The 16,330-nt window shown below is 40.0% G+C and overlaps 1 protein-coding gene across 4 annotated transcripts in view; it reads left to right on the forward strand.

The window, feature by feature from the left end:
• AFAP1 (actin filament associated protein 1) overlaps nt 1–16,330 on the forward strand; it is a 243,348-nt gene that overhangs the window by 205,646 nt on the left and 21,372 nt on the right. For all 4 annotated transcript variants that reach the window (XM_027836596.1, XM_027836598.1, XM_027836599.1 and 1 more), the window contains exons 12-13: nt 4,175–4,292; nt 13,130–13,244. In XM_027836596.1, coding sequence (XP_027692397.1) covers nt 4,175–4,292; nt 13,130–13,244 — 233 coding nt within the window. The remainder of the gene's footprint in view (nt 1–4,174; nt 4,293–13,129; nt 13,245–16,330) is intronic.

Raw genomic sequence — 16,330 nt, forward strand, 5'->3', positions numbered from 1 at the left:
AGTAGAGGGAGGCATAACCTTTCTTTGAATTCATTTCTTTTTTCAGATGATGCTGAAAAAGGGAGCCTACAAATCTAATGCTGATCTTAATCCTTAAATACTATTTCTACTCAGTTCTTGAAGGCTGGAATTACATTTCTATCTTTGTTGCAGAACTTTCCCTCTCATGGCTTGTCTAATATAAGACCTCATTCTCCCTCTTTGCATCTCTTTGTATTTCTTTTTTTCTGTCCTTTTCTTTTTTTAAACAACTCGGCACGATAGAGAATATAAGGACCTAGAGTGAAAGTGGAGAGAATAGAAAAGTATTAACCTCCCCACCCCCATCTTCCATTTTTAGAAGTTACTCAGCACAGTAATTGGCACATAGCAAGGGCTTAATAGATGTTTGTTGAATTGATGCAGGATAGAGCAGGGGATATAGAGTCAAGAAGATCTGCATTCAAATCCAGTCTCAGACTCTGGCAAATCACTAAACCGCTGTTTGATTCAGTTGACTCATCTTCAAAATGCAGGTAATAATAACATCTACCTCTCAGGGTGAACTTAAACTGAGATAATATTTCCAAAGCACTTTACAAACCTTAAATCACCATATAAATGTTAGCTGTTAAGTTATTATATTTCTCTCCAATTTTGCCATCTGTAGTTCTCTTCCCATGAGGCCCTCACATTTTTATCTATAATGAACTTGAGAGACATTGTTGTGTAGGGAAAAGAACATGAAATTTGGAGTCAGAGGAACTGTCTCTTGTTTTAGCTTTGCTCCTGACTACCAAAGGTACCTTAGGCAAGTTAGTTCCTATTCCTGGATCTCAGTTTCTTCCACATGTAAAAAGAGGGGTTTCCATGACGGGATCTTTAAGCCATTTAAAAATCTAAAGCCTATGATAGTTTTATGAACTACAATAAGAAAAAAAGATATGCATGATTCTGGTCTTAAATAATGAAACTATTTCAGATTTCCAAATGGTGGTTAAAAATTCATTTGATATAGTATAATTATAGGATCTTTGAGTTGAAAGGCACCTTAGAGATTATTTGTCCAAGTTATTACTCAGTGCTGTAGAAATCCTCTTCCCCAAATGAGATGAAATGAGACAATATTAGTAAAGACCTTAAGGTAAAGTGTCTGGCATGTAGTAGGCACTTAATAAATGCTTGTACCCTCTCCACCTCCTTTCACAGCATCCCTTGCAGTCATCCCTTCATTGAGCAGACATTTACCAAGCATCTGATGTTTTCAAGATCTTGTACTTGGTACCAGAAAAACAAAAGCATTTAAGGACATAGGACATAAAGGTACCCCTATCAAAGAGACTACAATCAATCTAATAGGGAAAAGTGTAAGGATCCAAATGTTTATGATATGAAGAATTGGGCCAGAAGTGCACAAGAAGAGGCCCTACCAAAGTGTGGTGAGAAATGTGAGCAAGTAGGAATACTTTCAACCTAGATGAGGCAGGAGTCAGGGAAAGCTTCCCTGGAGGAGGTAACCACTGAGTTAGGCATTGAAGGATAGGGTGGATATCAGCAGGTAGATACAGCATAGGGAGTCAGGCCACTGGAGGGATAAAGTTCAACAGACGGACACGAGATAGGGAGATGGGTCATTGGAGGCGTGGAATTCAGCTAGAACAAAGGACCAAGGTTGGAGACAGCTAGAGGAGCAGTTCATTTTAGTGCTAACGTAAAGTTCATGCAGGAAAGAGTAGGAAGAGATAATGCTGGAATGGTAGGATAGAGCCAGATTGCAGAGGCTCTTAAGAGAAAACAACAGGATTTTGTATTTTATTTAGTAGGCAGTGGGGTCCACTAAAGATTTTGAATAGAAAAGTTTCATGATCAGACTTCAAGTTATGACAACTCTGATCCTAGATAGTGTCTTATTCTATGTAGCCATTTCCTCATTAAAGCAAATCCCTCCCTTTGTGTTTCAAAGAGTCAAACTATTTATGCCAACCAAACTAGTTGTCCCATAGGCACTTCAAACTCAGCAAGTCCAAAGCAACTTACCTTTTTCTCCCAAACCATCCCTTCTTCCCAACTTTCCTATTACTATGGAAGACACTGCTATTTGCCCAGCCACCCAAACTCACAACCTTCATATAGCATCCTTATGATTCCTCTCTCACATTTGTCCAAATCATTGCCAAGCCTTGCCATTTCCTACCTTCACAACCTCTTTTGCGTATGTCCCATTGTCTCCAATCACAGCCACCAGCATAATGCAGCCCTCTTTTCCTCATGCATGGACCTTGCAGTAGCCTGCTGGTTGGAGCTCGCAGTCTCAAGTGCCTCACTACTCCAGTCTGTGAGCCATTCAGCTGCTCCAAAGACACTCCTAAAGCCCAAGTCTGACCATGTTACCCCTTCCTACTCAATCAACTCCAGTGATTCCTTAGTACCTCCAGGGGAGAGTATAAAATACTGTGTTTGACATTGGAAGCCCTTCACAACCTCACCCCTTCCCATTTTTCTAGTCTTTTTATACTTTATTCCTCTCCATGCACTTTATGATCCAACAACATTTGCCTTTATTCTATTCTTTAAATGTGAACACTCCATTGCCCAACTCTCTTCCTTTTCTTGTGGTAGCTAGATGGCACAGTGGATAGAGCACTGGACTAGGAGTCAGAAACAGTTGAGTTCAAATGTTGCCTTGGACACTTACTAGCTGTGTGACCCTTGGCAGGTCACTTAACCTCTGTTTCCCTCAGTTTCCTCCACTGTAAAATGGGGATAATAACAGCACCTTCTTCGTAGGGTTGTTGTGAGGATCAAATGAGATAATATTTGTAAAAGCACGGTGCCTGGCACATAGTAGGCTCTATATGAATGGCCTGGAATGTTGTCCCTCTTCTCCTCCACTCCCTTGCTTCCTTCAAGTCCCCATTCAAATCCCACCTTCTACAGGAAGCTTTTCTCAGCTCCTCCTCACCCCCACCCCATTCCTTCTACTGCCAGTACCTTTCTTCTGAGATTGACCTCAATTTATCTTGTTCATATCTTGATTGTACATAATTATTTTCATGTTATCCTCCCCATCAGTTGTGCATTCCTTGAGGTCAAGAACTGAGTTTTTGCCTTTCTTTTTATCCCCAGTGCCTAGCACAGTGCTTTGTACATAGTAAGTGCTTAATAAATGCTCATTAACTGACTTGAATGCCTATTACAAAAATGCTGTTGCTGTAATAATTTTGATGTATGTGAGGCCTTCCTTTTTGTCATTGACCTCCTTGGGGTATATGTAATAAAGTCTTTAGGTCAAAAGGTATGAATATTTTTAGTCACTTCTTTAGTATAATTCCATGTTTTCAGAATGCTTGGACCAATTCACAGCTCCATCAATAATGCACTAGTATGCCTATCTTTCCATGACTGGTCCAGTACTGACCAATTTCATCTTTTGTCATCTCGGCTAACTTTCTAGGAGTAATGAGAAACCTCAGATTTGTTTTGATTTGTATTTCTTTTTGTAGTAGTGATTTGTAGTACATATGATCCTCCTGATTGTAATAGAATTAGAATCTTGTTAGTTCTAATGTGTGTTAGTCTTATTTCCAGGCCCTATGTTTTGTAGGTTGCTTCCTTCATAGCACCCTGAAGAGAATCAAGAGCATGGTGCTCAGTAAAAATAAGGAAGGATGGTGCTCTGGGAAAAAAAAACAGACTTGGCAGTCAGGAGAAACCTGTGTCTGACAGTGCCTCAGGCACTTTCCTATCTCGTTTAACTGATCTGAGCCTTAATTTCCTAATCAATAAAATGGGGCTAATAATTCCTTTATTGCTTAATTCATAGGTGAGGATCCAGTAAGATAATGCATGTAAAGTACTTTGTAATCATTATAGCACTATATAAATTCAATTATTATTATTATGATAATCAGACATTTATTCTTTCCTTTATTCAGTTTATTCATTCAGTAAACTTTTATTAAGTACCTTCTGTATGCAGAGGACTAGGCATTAAGGGAATCATGAAGATATTTAAGACATGATCCTTGTCCCCAGGGAATTTAAAATATTGTAGAGGATTATTTTTAAAAAAGTACGGTAATAAATATGTTTGGGAGCAATTATGTTATAACAAATGCTCCTTGATGGATTGATTTTTTTTTAGTGAGGAAATGGGTTGTTTTGTATATTTTAAACATAATTTTCTCTCTTTTAGCTTTATGAACAGACGTGGTATCTCTACAAATCCCTATCTCGGCAGTGCCTCCAATGGATATGCCCACCCCAGTGGGATGGCACTTCATTATGATGATGTCCCTTGCATAAATGGATCGGTGAGAGTGTCATTTTTATAGAGTAAATGGTTTATCTTTGCTGGGAGGCAGGACTGTCTGAAAAATTCCGTAATTTAACATCCCTGTGTTCCTTCCAAATAAGCTTGGGCTTTTTATATGTATAAGCAGGATGAAGCTGCCATCTCATCTCTCTTCCCTTATGTTTTGGCATGTTGTTCATCTTAATCTTCATCAGAATAAGTATAGACTTTGACGTGCCAGGGGGTGGCTTGTCAGTTAATGCTAACCCCATTAATTAAATATCTGAGCATGCCTGGAAATATTGTATAATTACGATCCCACAGATGTCCGTGCTAATTTCTACCCTCCAGGTGTTTACTCACTTTCTTCTCTTTTCCTTCCCTTGCACTTATTCACATCCAACCATTGCCCCAAGGAAGAGCTCCAAGTCTCTTCTCCCCCATAATGCCTTCTTCTTCACTCATTCTGCCCTCATTCCTTTGTTTATCCATTCCACAGACATTTACTAAATATTTACAATGTAATGGTGTCACCTCTTTCCTCAACCATTGTAACAAAACTGGGCTTTCTACCTCCAGTCTCTCCTTTATAATTTATACTTCACACAAATACCAAAATATTCTTCCTAATTACCATTGTGCTTTCCTAATATGCATGTCAATCTACTGCTCAAAAACTTTCAATTACTCCCTCTTGCCCATAAAAGCTCCTTTGCCTGGCATTTGAGACCCTCCTGAGACTAGACCCAATGAATCTTTCAAGCTTTATTTCACAATATTCTTCCTGTGTTTTCTATTCCAGTTAAATTGAACTTTTTGGTCTTCTCCTACCCTCTACTATATCCTTTTAGGGGCTATTCCCCCTTCTTATAATGCAGTGGTATCATATTCTAATAGAAATAGAGGAGTGGGTGCTAAGCCATACATAAAGATCCCTGCTGGTGGCATCTTGACTCAGAAAACCACAAATATAATCCATCTTATATCGTGTTTTCATTTTTTTGTTAACTATTTTCCAATTACGTTTTAATTTGGTTCAGGCAGCTCTGCAGAGTGTTGCCAGTCACATGTTTGATACCTCTGCTGTCGAACCCTACTCTCATCTCTGACTCTTAAATTTGTCATAGGAGAATAGAGTCGAAAAGACCCGTGTCATCCAGCCCCATTACATTACAGTCAATGAAGCTAAGCCCCAGGGAGTTTAAATGACTTGCTCAAAGTCACAGAGGCAAAAAGCATCAGAGGAAGGATTGTGACCTAGGCCTTCTGATTCCCAAAGCCCTTTTCTTTCAGGGTCCAGGTCAACTTCTCACTCCTCCATGAAGTCTTACTTTCTCAAATTTTCTTAGAGCATTTTTTATCTGGATCCATAGAAATTCTGTCCTGAATCATCTTGTGTTTCCCATTATTATAAATCCACACGAATAACAAGACATATTCTCCTAGCTAGACAGAGAGCCTGTTTTTCCATGTAGCTTTCAGAGTTGTTTTTGACTATTACCTTTTGTGTGTGTGAACACCTCTCCTTCTCTTATACATTTTCAGTGATTGACATTATTGTCTTGAATTTCTTTTATGACTGATGACTGGTATCAAGTAGTTGCCACCTGCAGGTGTGTTCATTCAAGTTGTTTCCAGCGACACCATAGGTCACAATGGAGACCACTGGATGGAAGATACAGGAAGGGTGATTTCCCTCAATATAGAAAAAAAATTCCTAATGATGAGATCTGTCGGGAAGAAATGGTATGAGCTAGCTGAGGAAATAATAGAGAGACCCCTTCACTAGACTAGAGGTTCTTAAGACAGGATGGATCTCTTCTTATCAGTTTTGTCCAGGGGATTCATGATTCATTTTGGGATCTGTTCAGATGATGGCTGTGGTCCCCGGTCATCACCGAGATTCCATAATTCCATGCCTAGGCTCTTCTTTGACAGAAGTGAAGCTAACTAGTTCTTCCATAGCTTAAATGGCACAATCGAACTAATAATTAGATTCATTTTGTCTAGATCAGGGGACCTCAACCTCATGATTCAGTGGTAGATTATATCTCAAAGGTTTAGTATGCAAGTAACTGGACCTTTCTGGGCCTCAGTTTTCTCATCTGTAAAATAAGGCATTTGGACTAGATGACTCCTAAAGTCCTTTCCAGTGTTAAATCTATGATCCTAGGATCCTGTGATCTTTTTTAAGGTTTTCCTGCTGTTCCTCATTCACATCAGTCCCCCTCCCATCTCTATTCCTTTGAACAGGCTGTCCTCCATTCTGGTGATATACTCCATCCTCATCTCTGCCTCTAAGGATCTCTGCTTCCTGTAAGACTTAACCGAGGCACTGCCTCCTCCATTAGACCTTTGCAGACCTCCCCCACCCCCCACTTCAGCTGTTAGTTTCTCTACCTTTGTCACAAAATGTATTTACTTCTCTCTCTCTCTCTCTCTCTCTCTCTCTCTCTCTCTCTCTCTCTCTCATATATACATGTTTCCCTTGATAAAATATAATCTCGTTGAGGGTAGGGACTATTTCTCTCTTTGCTTTTCTATGCCCAATGTTTTGCAAAAGGCCTTGAATAAATGCAAATGAATTGATTAGGAGAAATAATAGTTAAGACTACCTGAAGAAGCTTGGGTAAATAGAGGCCAGGCTCCTTTAATGAAAATCTCACATGCCTTAGATTTCTCTGTGAATAGCTTTATTTTTAGATTAGAAGTAGATAGCTGACGTCATGGAAATAGACACGTTGAAGTTAATGCAAAGGAATGAAAACACTCCTACAATGTAATTTTTAGACTGTGCTATTTTTATGACAAAGGCACCTAATTATTGTCTGACAGAAAGGAGCTATATATGAAGTGTCTAAAAATGGGATAAAATTCACACAATATAAACTAAATATTGCTTCTTTTAAATGTAAGAGCCATTTGTCAAGAGACTTTAAAAAAATCTGCCTTTGGAGAGAGTCTTTGGTTTTAACTTAGGCTTTAGCCAGATGTGGTGTTAATGTCTTCTGGTTTTCTGTGTATGTGAAATGGTGTCTAGCTATTTTGGTCTCTGCTTTAAAAAAAAGTCCTCCCTACCAAAATAAGTCAGAATTCATATATCAGTTAGTTATTAAAGCATCATGCTTGGGGTCAGATGGCCAACTGGGAACTCTCCCTTTGAACACGCTATTAGTGATAATAATAGTTCTCAGTTATGTCACACGTATGGTTTACAAAATGCCTTCCCTGCAATCTCCTTGGAAAGAGAGGGCCCAAGTATCAGAACCATCTGTAGGAATTCTTCAGACGGGGCAAGTATTGCAAAACACCTCAAGGCAAGAAGCATGTAAGTCTGCACCCTCAAGACCACTTTTAAAGAAAATTTCTTTTTAAGTTGAGGTATGTGGGTGGGAGACCTTGAGGAGGAAACTTGGACTTGACTTCACATAAGACCCTGTGGAGGGAGACCCAGTGATACCATCCATTCTGTTAAGGAAGACAGAAACTCCCATGAGTGGGTGAGGCCGTAACCAGGGAAGGGAAGCAGTTTTGGGGTGTGATGTCTGGGCTTTGTTTAGGTTTTTTTTATCCTCTAAATATCAGTAGCTTGAGGGGAAAGCTCCACTTTCACACTTAGTTAAATATCTTTAACAAGCATTATTAGACCCATTTTGCAGATTAGGAGCCTGAGACTGAGAAAGGCCAGCTTACTTGCCTGTAGTTGCATAGTTAGTACATGGTGGAGCTGGGACTCAAACCTTTTCGTCCCAACTTTACGTCCAGTGCTCCTTCCAGTTTGCCAAACCTCTACTTTGTTTACAAAGATTTTTATCAACTGTAGCAAAGTAAGGAGTGACTCAAAGGATAGAGTGCTGGGCCTGGGGTCAGGAAGACTTATCTTCCTGGGTTCAAATCTGGTCTCAAACACCTACTACCTGTGTGACCCTGGGTAAGTCATGTTACCCTGTTTGCCTCAGTTTCCTTATCTGTAAAATGAGCTGGAGAAGGAAATGGCAAACCTTTCCAGTATCTTTGTCAAGAAAGCTCCAAATGGGGTCATGAAGAGTCAGACACGACTGAAATGACTCAACAGCATGCAGTAGGGAACAGCATCATAGGCAGATCTCCCTAAGCTATCTGCTTACTGGATCCTAGGGAACCACACAGAGCACATGGCTGTAACACCTGTCTTGCAGTGGTAAGAGATCCTGGTCTAACAGTCTGATGATTCCAGGTTTGGGTCCCAACTCCAACACTCCCCAGCTGTGTGACTGTACATAAATCACTCAAACTCTCTGAACCTGGCTATCCATATTTGCAGAATGAGAATGAAGATTCTTGGGGTGATGCCCAAGATGGTTATTGTGAGGAGAGTGTTTTGTAAACCATGAAAGCAGGCACAGGAGAAATGTGAGCTCTTACTCTCTTTCTCTAAAGAGGAAGAAGGTTCAAGTTATGGTGGACATAGTCTCTTATTTAGTGAAGACTGTCATCCATTGGCTATAGAAATGACTCAGGGGACCCAAAAACAAAACAAAACAAAACCCTTCCTTTCTTCAAGGGTGGTAAGATGGAAAAGTTCTGGGAAGAGTCCCTATGGCAACCAAACCTACATGCTTGAGAGGGGACGTCACACTGATTAACCTCCAGGGGTGAGGAGGAGAGGGTTATGACTTTCTGACTTGCTGATGGTTTCAGTCTGCTTTGCTTTCTATCACTCCTTTATTACTAACAGCTGAGATGTGTGTATGTGTGTATTGCAGTGGGAACAAGAAGATGGCTTTCAGACTTCCCGTAGCAGAATCTTGGGAGAAGAAACGCTTTATGATAACGCGGGGCTGTATGATAACTTGCCGTCTCCAAAAATCTTTGCCCGCTACCCACCTGCTGAAAGAAAGGCTTCTAGATTATCTACTGACAAACTGTCTTCTAACCATTACAAACATCCTGTCTCCTCCAATCTGTCTTCTGCTCAGTCTGTCACTAATACCTCTTCAGTGGGGAGGGGATCTGTCGGGCTGAACTCTCAGGTACTGCATGGACTTCTGTAAAGCGCATTTGACTTGCATTTCATGTTTCTCTTATGTTTTTATAACTGTCTTGTGATTTCTGTTGCCGAATGAGGATAAATAGTACCAGTTGGAAGACAGGCATAATCTTTTCCCAACTGAAATGTTATTTACCTACCAACTTACGCTTCCAGACAGTATTTGCTTAGTAATTAAACTGATTAAGTGATAATAGGGTACAGGGTAGAGCTGGTCTTGGAATCAGTAAAGGACACTAGCTTTGAAGTTAGAACAACTTGGTTACTGGCCACCTATGGGACCCTGGTCAAGATATATAACTGCTCTGGGCCATAGATTGCTCATCTGGAAGATGAGAGGGTGGGGTTAGATAGCCTCTGAGGGTCTGTCCAGCTCAAAATCTATGTTCCTTTGATGTAAACCCCACTTCTGACCATTACTAGCTGGATGACCTTGACCTTGGGCAACTGAAGTAACCTCTGTGTTCCTCAAGCTACTCCCTAGAACTCACATGTTCTCTTGGCACTGGCAGAAAGAGTTGCCACACCAGGAATTCCCCACAATGAGGATGACCCATGTCCTTTGCACATTCACCAATTATTTGATAATAGACAATATGTGGGCCTTTTAGTGATTAACAATTCACAACCATGTATGCCTTTGCTTTTTTGATCCTTACAACCACCATGAGAAATAAGTAGTCAGTGTAGATATTCATAACCAGATTTTTTACATGAGGAAACTGAGGCTCAGAAAGATTAATTTATGGGCCTCAAGTTACCAAGGTAGTATCACACAATGGGAACCTGAACCTAGAGCTTTGTCCTCAAAGTTTAGTATTTTTTTTTCCCACTACACCTTAGCTGCCTCTTCTCTGTCCACTGGCTTTGGCACCTTCATTCAGTCCTAATAGCTTCAGATGAACTGCTGGCCCATTAGAATTATATCAGGGTATTCAGGGGAAAAAAATTAAGATTATCACAGACTTAGATATATGCTCAGTTGCAAAGCTTTATTACTGCCTAGAGTCACCAAGTGGCTGCATATAGCCTTTTGTACATTCAACCTAAAATATTCAAGTAATAGTTCCCATTTCTCAAGACCTTTGTGTGCTTTCCTCATAACAAGTCTGTATGTATTTCAAGTATATCCATTTTACAGATGGGAAAATAAACAAATCAGTCAACAAGCATTTATTAAGCGGATGATATGTGCCAGGCACTACCAGGCACTAGAGATGAGACTCCAATGAATAAGACAATCCCTCTTTTTAGTGGGCTTACATTCTAATTGGGGTCACAACACGTATACATGTACACACAGAGATAATTAAATGGTTTGTCAGGGAGAGTAGTAGCAGTTGAAGGGAATCAGAGTGGCTGTCCCACAGGGAGGAACAGCTGAGCCCAGACTTAGAGCTAAGACTTCCGATGCCAAGCCCCATGCTCTTTCCAAGGCATGAGGCTGTCCCAAGGGTGCTAATTTATATTCCTAATGCAAGAGAGAAGAATGCTCTTTAAAGACTAATTGATTTGTGCCTCCTTATTTGAATTACAAGAAATTTTGATATAGAGTAGGTAACTTTTATTTTTCCCAGATATGTGACAAAAGTTAATATTTCAGTTCAAATGCCTTTTCTGAATTTTGCAGAATCATGTTTCACACAGCTATTTCCCCTGATGTGTTTCTTATCCTACATTTCTATGTTTTCTAGCACAGACCTGTGAAATCATCTTTGTTGGTGGGCATATGATTTCAAACAGAAGGACCATTTTGCCTTTTTCTCTCAATCTCAGTAATATTTAGGTGTTGATGACTAGTACCAGATAAGATTACAGAAATGTACAGAGGGAGTGGGCAGCTTATATACTTGTTTCATGTCTGTCTACCTCCAAAATCTGAAAAGCTGTATGTTTATTCCCTGAGAGAGTAGGCTTTCTTAGAAGTCTGTCCAAAGAGGCAGGCATTTGATACCAGTCCTACGTGGTTAGGTTGAGATAAAATGTAATTTAACTTATTCAGAATAATGGTAATACCTCACCTTCCAAGATCATTTGTGAGGAAAGCAGGATTATGGCGGAAAAAGCTGCTTTGTCCAACGTTAAAGCACTAGAGAGAGGAGAATTGTCTTGATTGTTTTGCAATTCACGGGATGCTCTCCTCATGACCAATCTGTGACATCGGCAGTACAAGCATCATTGTCCCCACTCCGTGGAGGAGGAAACGGGCTTAGAAACAGGAAGGGACTTCCTCATGGACACATGACATAGCTGGGAAGAGAGCTCCAATGCCTTCTGATTCTCGTTCCAAATCCAGCGTCCCTCCCTCAAAACCACAGTGACCTCCTGAGTGTGAATCATGCTGTTATGGACTTCTGGATGGTCTGCAGATTTGTCTGGATTTGTTTGGTGTGTGTAGACATTCTTTTAAAAAAAATAGAATCATATAGGGCAGCTAGGTGACGCAGTAGATAGAGCTCTAGCCTTGGAGTCAGGAGGACCTGAGTTCAAATCCAGCCTCAGACACTTGAAACATACTAGCTGTGTGACCCTGTGCAAGTCACTTAACCCCGATTGCCTCCCCCTCCCAAAAAAAAATAGCATCATAGATTCAGAGTTGGAAGGGTTCATGGGGATTATCTAGTCTACCCTACTCACTTTACAGTGAAAACTGAAGCCCAGAGAGATAAAGCCACTTGCCTAAGGTCACACAGGAAATAAGTCATATAGCTGGGATTCAAACCAAGGTTCTCTGATTCCAAATCTGGCATTTCCACTAAACTTTCAAGGTTTTTTTTTTCCTTCTGTTTATTTTCTTTTATTTGCTTTCTTTTTAGCCACTAGAATAACTTCGGCTTTGGTGCTTAACAAAACAAATTTAATTTCACACATACTGCCCATCGTGTTACTACTAATATCTTTCATTTTTGTAAAACTTTATTCTTTACCATGTACACACATTTCACACACATATTCTCATGGATCCTTGAAATTTCCCTGTGTGACATAATAGCTCCTATTTATTTAGTAATAATAATAGCTAAGCATTTCAACAGGGTTTCCCAAAAGTCTTAGTGTGGTTTTAAGTCTTAAAACTGTACTAAGACTTAATCAATGAAAGTGACATTAAAGAAGATGCATTACCCTCTGCTTTGCACTCATTTTTAAGCCTTAAATGCTTATGGTTTATAAAGCATTTTACATATATTATCTCATTTAAAAATTTACAGAATGTTTTTCATGTAAGAACCCTGTGATGTAGGTGGTAAAATGTTGTTATCCTCATTTCACAGGTATGAAAAATGAGGCATCTTGGAGGTCAATGGACTTACCTTTGGGTATAAAAATAACTAGTAAATGTTAAGGCAAGGAATATCTGAAGCTGAGGCTGGCTTTCAATCCACTTTGCCATGCTCCTTCCCATTGATTTACATACCCCAATTTCCCCCATCAGCCATGTGGGCCGAATGGTGTTAGTATTACCATCTCTATTTTATAGGTTGAGTGGCTTGCCCAAGGTCACCCAGGTAATTAGTGGCAGAGCTGGAAGCTGGACCAGGTCACCACCCTCCAAGCTCATAGTATTTTTCTTTATGCCACCTAACTTCTCATTAATTCATAGTTTTTAAAAGGTAGAGAGATCCTAGGCATTCTAATCTCATTTGAACTATAGCATTCCTTGAATTGTCAGGGAGGATAAGCCCCATGAGGAATTTAGGAGGCAAAGTGGCTTTCAGCCACCTGAGCTTTGTCATTAGTCAGGACAGATGAAAGAGAGAAAGAGGAGGTATTGTGGTTAAAAAAATAGTAAAGGTTTTTACTTTTCTTGTCTAATTTATTTCTAATAGTTCAAGAGCAAGAAACCTCCTGTAGCATCTAATGGGATCCCAGGGAAAGGGAGAAATGTCAACAATCCACAAAAGAAAATGGACTCATCGGCCACTGTCAAACGGACAGCATCAAGTAAGTTTTCCAAGGTGCCACTCTTTCTGCTTGGGGAATTAGTGGTAAGACTGGTAGAGACCTTCTGTAGGTCTTAAGGTTGATTGATGCTCATACTTCTCTGACTAGAGTCATAAACACCACTCTGGAAGGCACTTAAAGTTCATCTTAGCCAACTTCTTTCATTTAATAGAGGAGGAAACAGGCCCAGAGACCCTGATTTCCCCAAGGTCATAAAACAAGTTAGTGGCAGAGCCAAGATTAGACTGTGTGTCTCCTACTTCCTGATCAAGAGTTCTTTCCAAGTCTGGTTTAAATAATGCCTAAAGAGGAAGAAACACAATATTACTTTTCAACTCATGTTGAATAACAACTAAATGACCTAAGTACCTTTGCAACTCAGGATCAATTCATTGCAGTTCAACAGACAAACACTATGGTGCACTGGGGACATAAAAATGAAAACTGACATACTTCCTGCCCTCAAGGAGCATAGGATCTATTAGAAAACGGGAACATATATACAAAGATAAATATGATATGCAGCAGGGAGATGAGAGGTCAAAAGAGCAATCCAAGAAGAGGGCTCAAGTAAATTTTAGAAGTGATTGTGGAAAATGTGGTGTTGGGTTGAACTTTGAAGAAATCAAAGGATTTTGCTTGGCAGATATGTGCATTCTAGTCATCGAGAAAGCCTGTGCTAATGCAGGAAAACTAGGACAGTTGAGACAAGGTCAAGGCACAGCTAATAGCCCTATTTGCAAGGAAGGGTATAATGTAAAAATCTTGGAGGGAAGATGCAACTGGACTACAGAAGGCCCTCAATGCCATTCCAAAGAGTTTCTCTTTTATGACAAAGTCAATGGAAAGCCTCTTGATTATTTTTTTTTAAATAAACAAAGTACTGCCTTAGACTTGTACCTTAACAAGATAACTGGTAGGTGTTTAAAGGATTGGCAGCACAGTGGATAGAATTATGGACTTGAAGTCTAGAGGATCTGAATTCAAATATGTTTTCAGAATCTTAATACTCTGGGCAAGTCATTCAAACTTTCAGCCTCAGTTTCATCATCTGTAAATTAGGAAATAATAATAGCAACAATAAGAAGAAGAAGAAGAAGAAGAAGAAGAAGAAGAAGAAGAACCCTATCTCATAGGATTCTTATGAGGATCAAATGAGGTAACATGCATAACTTTTCAAACCTTAAAGTGCCACATAAATGCTAGATGTTACTTTGGCTCTTATTGTAGAGAGGAGAGGCTGAAGGTAGGGAGACAACATAGGAGGCTATCGCAGCAATCCAGGGGAGAGAAGTGGATCTGACCTAGGTTGGTAGCAATGAGAATGAACAAGTAAGATTCAAGTGATGTGGAGGCAGAACTGGAAAAAGTTTGAAAACTAAATAAATGTGAATTTTATGGGAGAGGGATCCCAGAATCATAGATTTAGAGTTGGAAGGGGCATCTGTAGCCATTGTATTTCATGCTTGCCTGAGGTCACACAAATTAGGTAGTGTGTATTAGAGGCAGGATTTGAACCCAGTTCCTCTCACTGCAGAGAAAAGTCAAAGATATTGCAAGAATCTGAGGGGCAGCTAGGTGGTACAGTGGATGCAGTACTGGTCCTGGAGTCAGGATGACTTGAGTTCAAATCTAGCCTCAGACACTTACTAGCTGTGTGACCCTGGGCAAGTCACTTAACCCTGATTGCCTCCTCCACCTCCTATAGTCCTCCCCCCTTAAAAAAGATTCTGAACCTGGGTAACTAGGAAGAATGATGGCACCATAAACAGAGACAAGAAGGTTGAGAGGAGGCATAGGTGTTTAAGGGAAAAGATGAAGATGTCAGCTTTGGCATGTTAAATTTGAGGTTTTGGCCAAGGATGTAGGATGAGATGTCCAGCAGGCTGGTAGAGGTGCTGAGCTGGAGCCCGTGGGAGAGATTCAGTTAGCTGCATAGATTTGAGAATCAGTTGTAGGAAAATGACAATTGAAGTAATGGTGATGAAGTCACCAGTGAATGGATGGAAAAGAATTTATTAAGCACTTACCAAGTGCAAAATACTGTGCTAAGTTGTTATTCAGTCAGGTTGGACTATTTGTGACCCCATTTGGGGTTTTCTTGGCAAGGATACTAGAGGGATTTGGGATTTCCTTCTCCAGCTCATTAGACAAGTGTGGAGACTGAGGCAAACAGGGTGAAGTGACTTGCCCAGAGTCACAGAGGTAGTAAGTTTCTGAGGCCAGATTTGAACTCGGGGATATGAGTCCTCCAGATTTCGAGCCCTGAGCCCTATCCACTATGCCACCTAGCTGCCCCTATTATGCTAAGATATAAACAGAACTGTAAGACACTTAGTTCCCTGCTCTCAAAAACTCACATTCTAAAAGGGAGGGACAATATAGGAGATTCCTACTGTAAGTCATTTGGAAAGGGCCCAGAGTCCTTAGGGAATAAAGCAGATGGTAATACATCTTCTTTAATGTCATTTTCGTTGATGAAACCATGTCTGTTTTTGATGTTGAACCATTTGACAGTGACAATGACTTTGGTGGTATCAACTTTTTCTGGGTCTCCAGTAGTTGTGGTTGTCCACATAAGGGGGAGAAAGAATGTCTAAGACAAAACATTGGGGAGCCTACATCTTTTATGGGTCAAAGTAGAATGAGGAACCACTCAGTTATAGAAACCAGACATGAGACCAATAAGTTTGTCAGGCGTCTGATTGGGCTAAATTATTTTTGTCCTATGTTTTCTTTTTTCAAGGTGACGGTTTGTTTTGTAATTTCCTTGTTATAATATTGGTTCCACTAAAAAAAAAATGTGCTTATACAACCAGCAAATCTGTATTGTCCCCTCTACCCACCTTTAATTTTGTGTTCATTGTTCATTGTGGGGAAGAGGAGAAAGAAAATAATGAGGACTAATGGGTTCCTTAAAAAGCCATGTTATACAAGATCTATATCATTTGAAATCGCTGCCTCTGTCTTTGTTCCCACAGTGCCTCGGTTTCGATACTTATATTTCTTTTATGGCCAGATGATTTATCCCTTTATTTTATGATGCCTTCTGTGGGGAATTTTTATTAACTTTGGTGACATCTAAT

Source organism: Vombatus ursinus, unplaced genomic scaffold (genome assembly GCF_900497805.2).
Source record: "Vombatus ursinus unplaced genomic scaffold, bare-nosed wombat genome assembly UNPS02014818.1, whole genome shotgun sequence".
Classification (NCBI taxonomy): Eukaryota; Metazoa; Chordata; class Mammalia; order Diprotodontia; family Vombatidae; genus Vombatus; species Vombatus ursinus.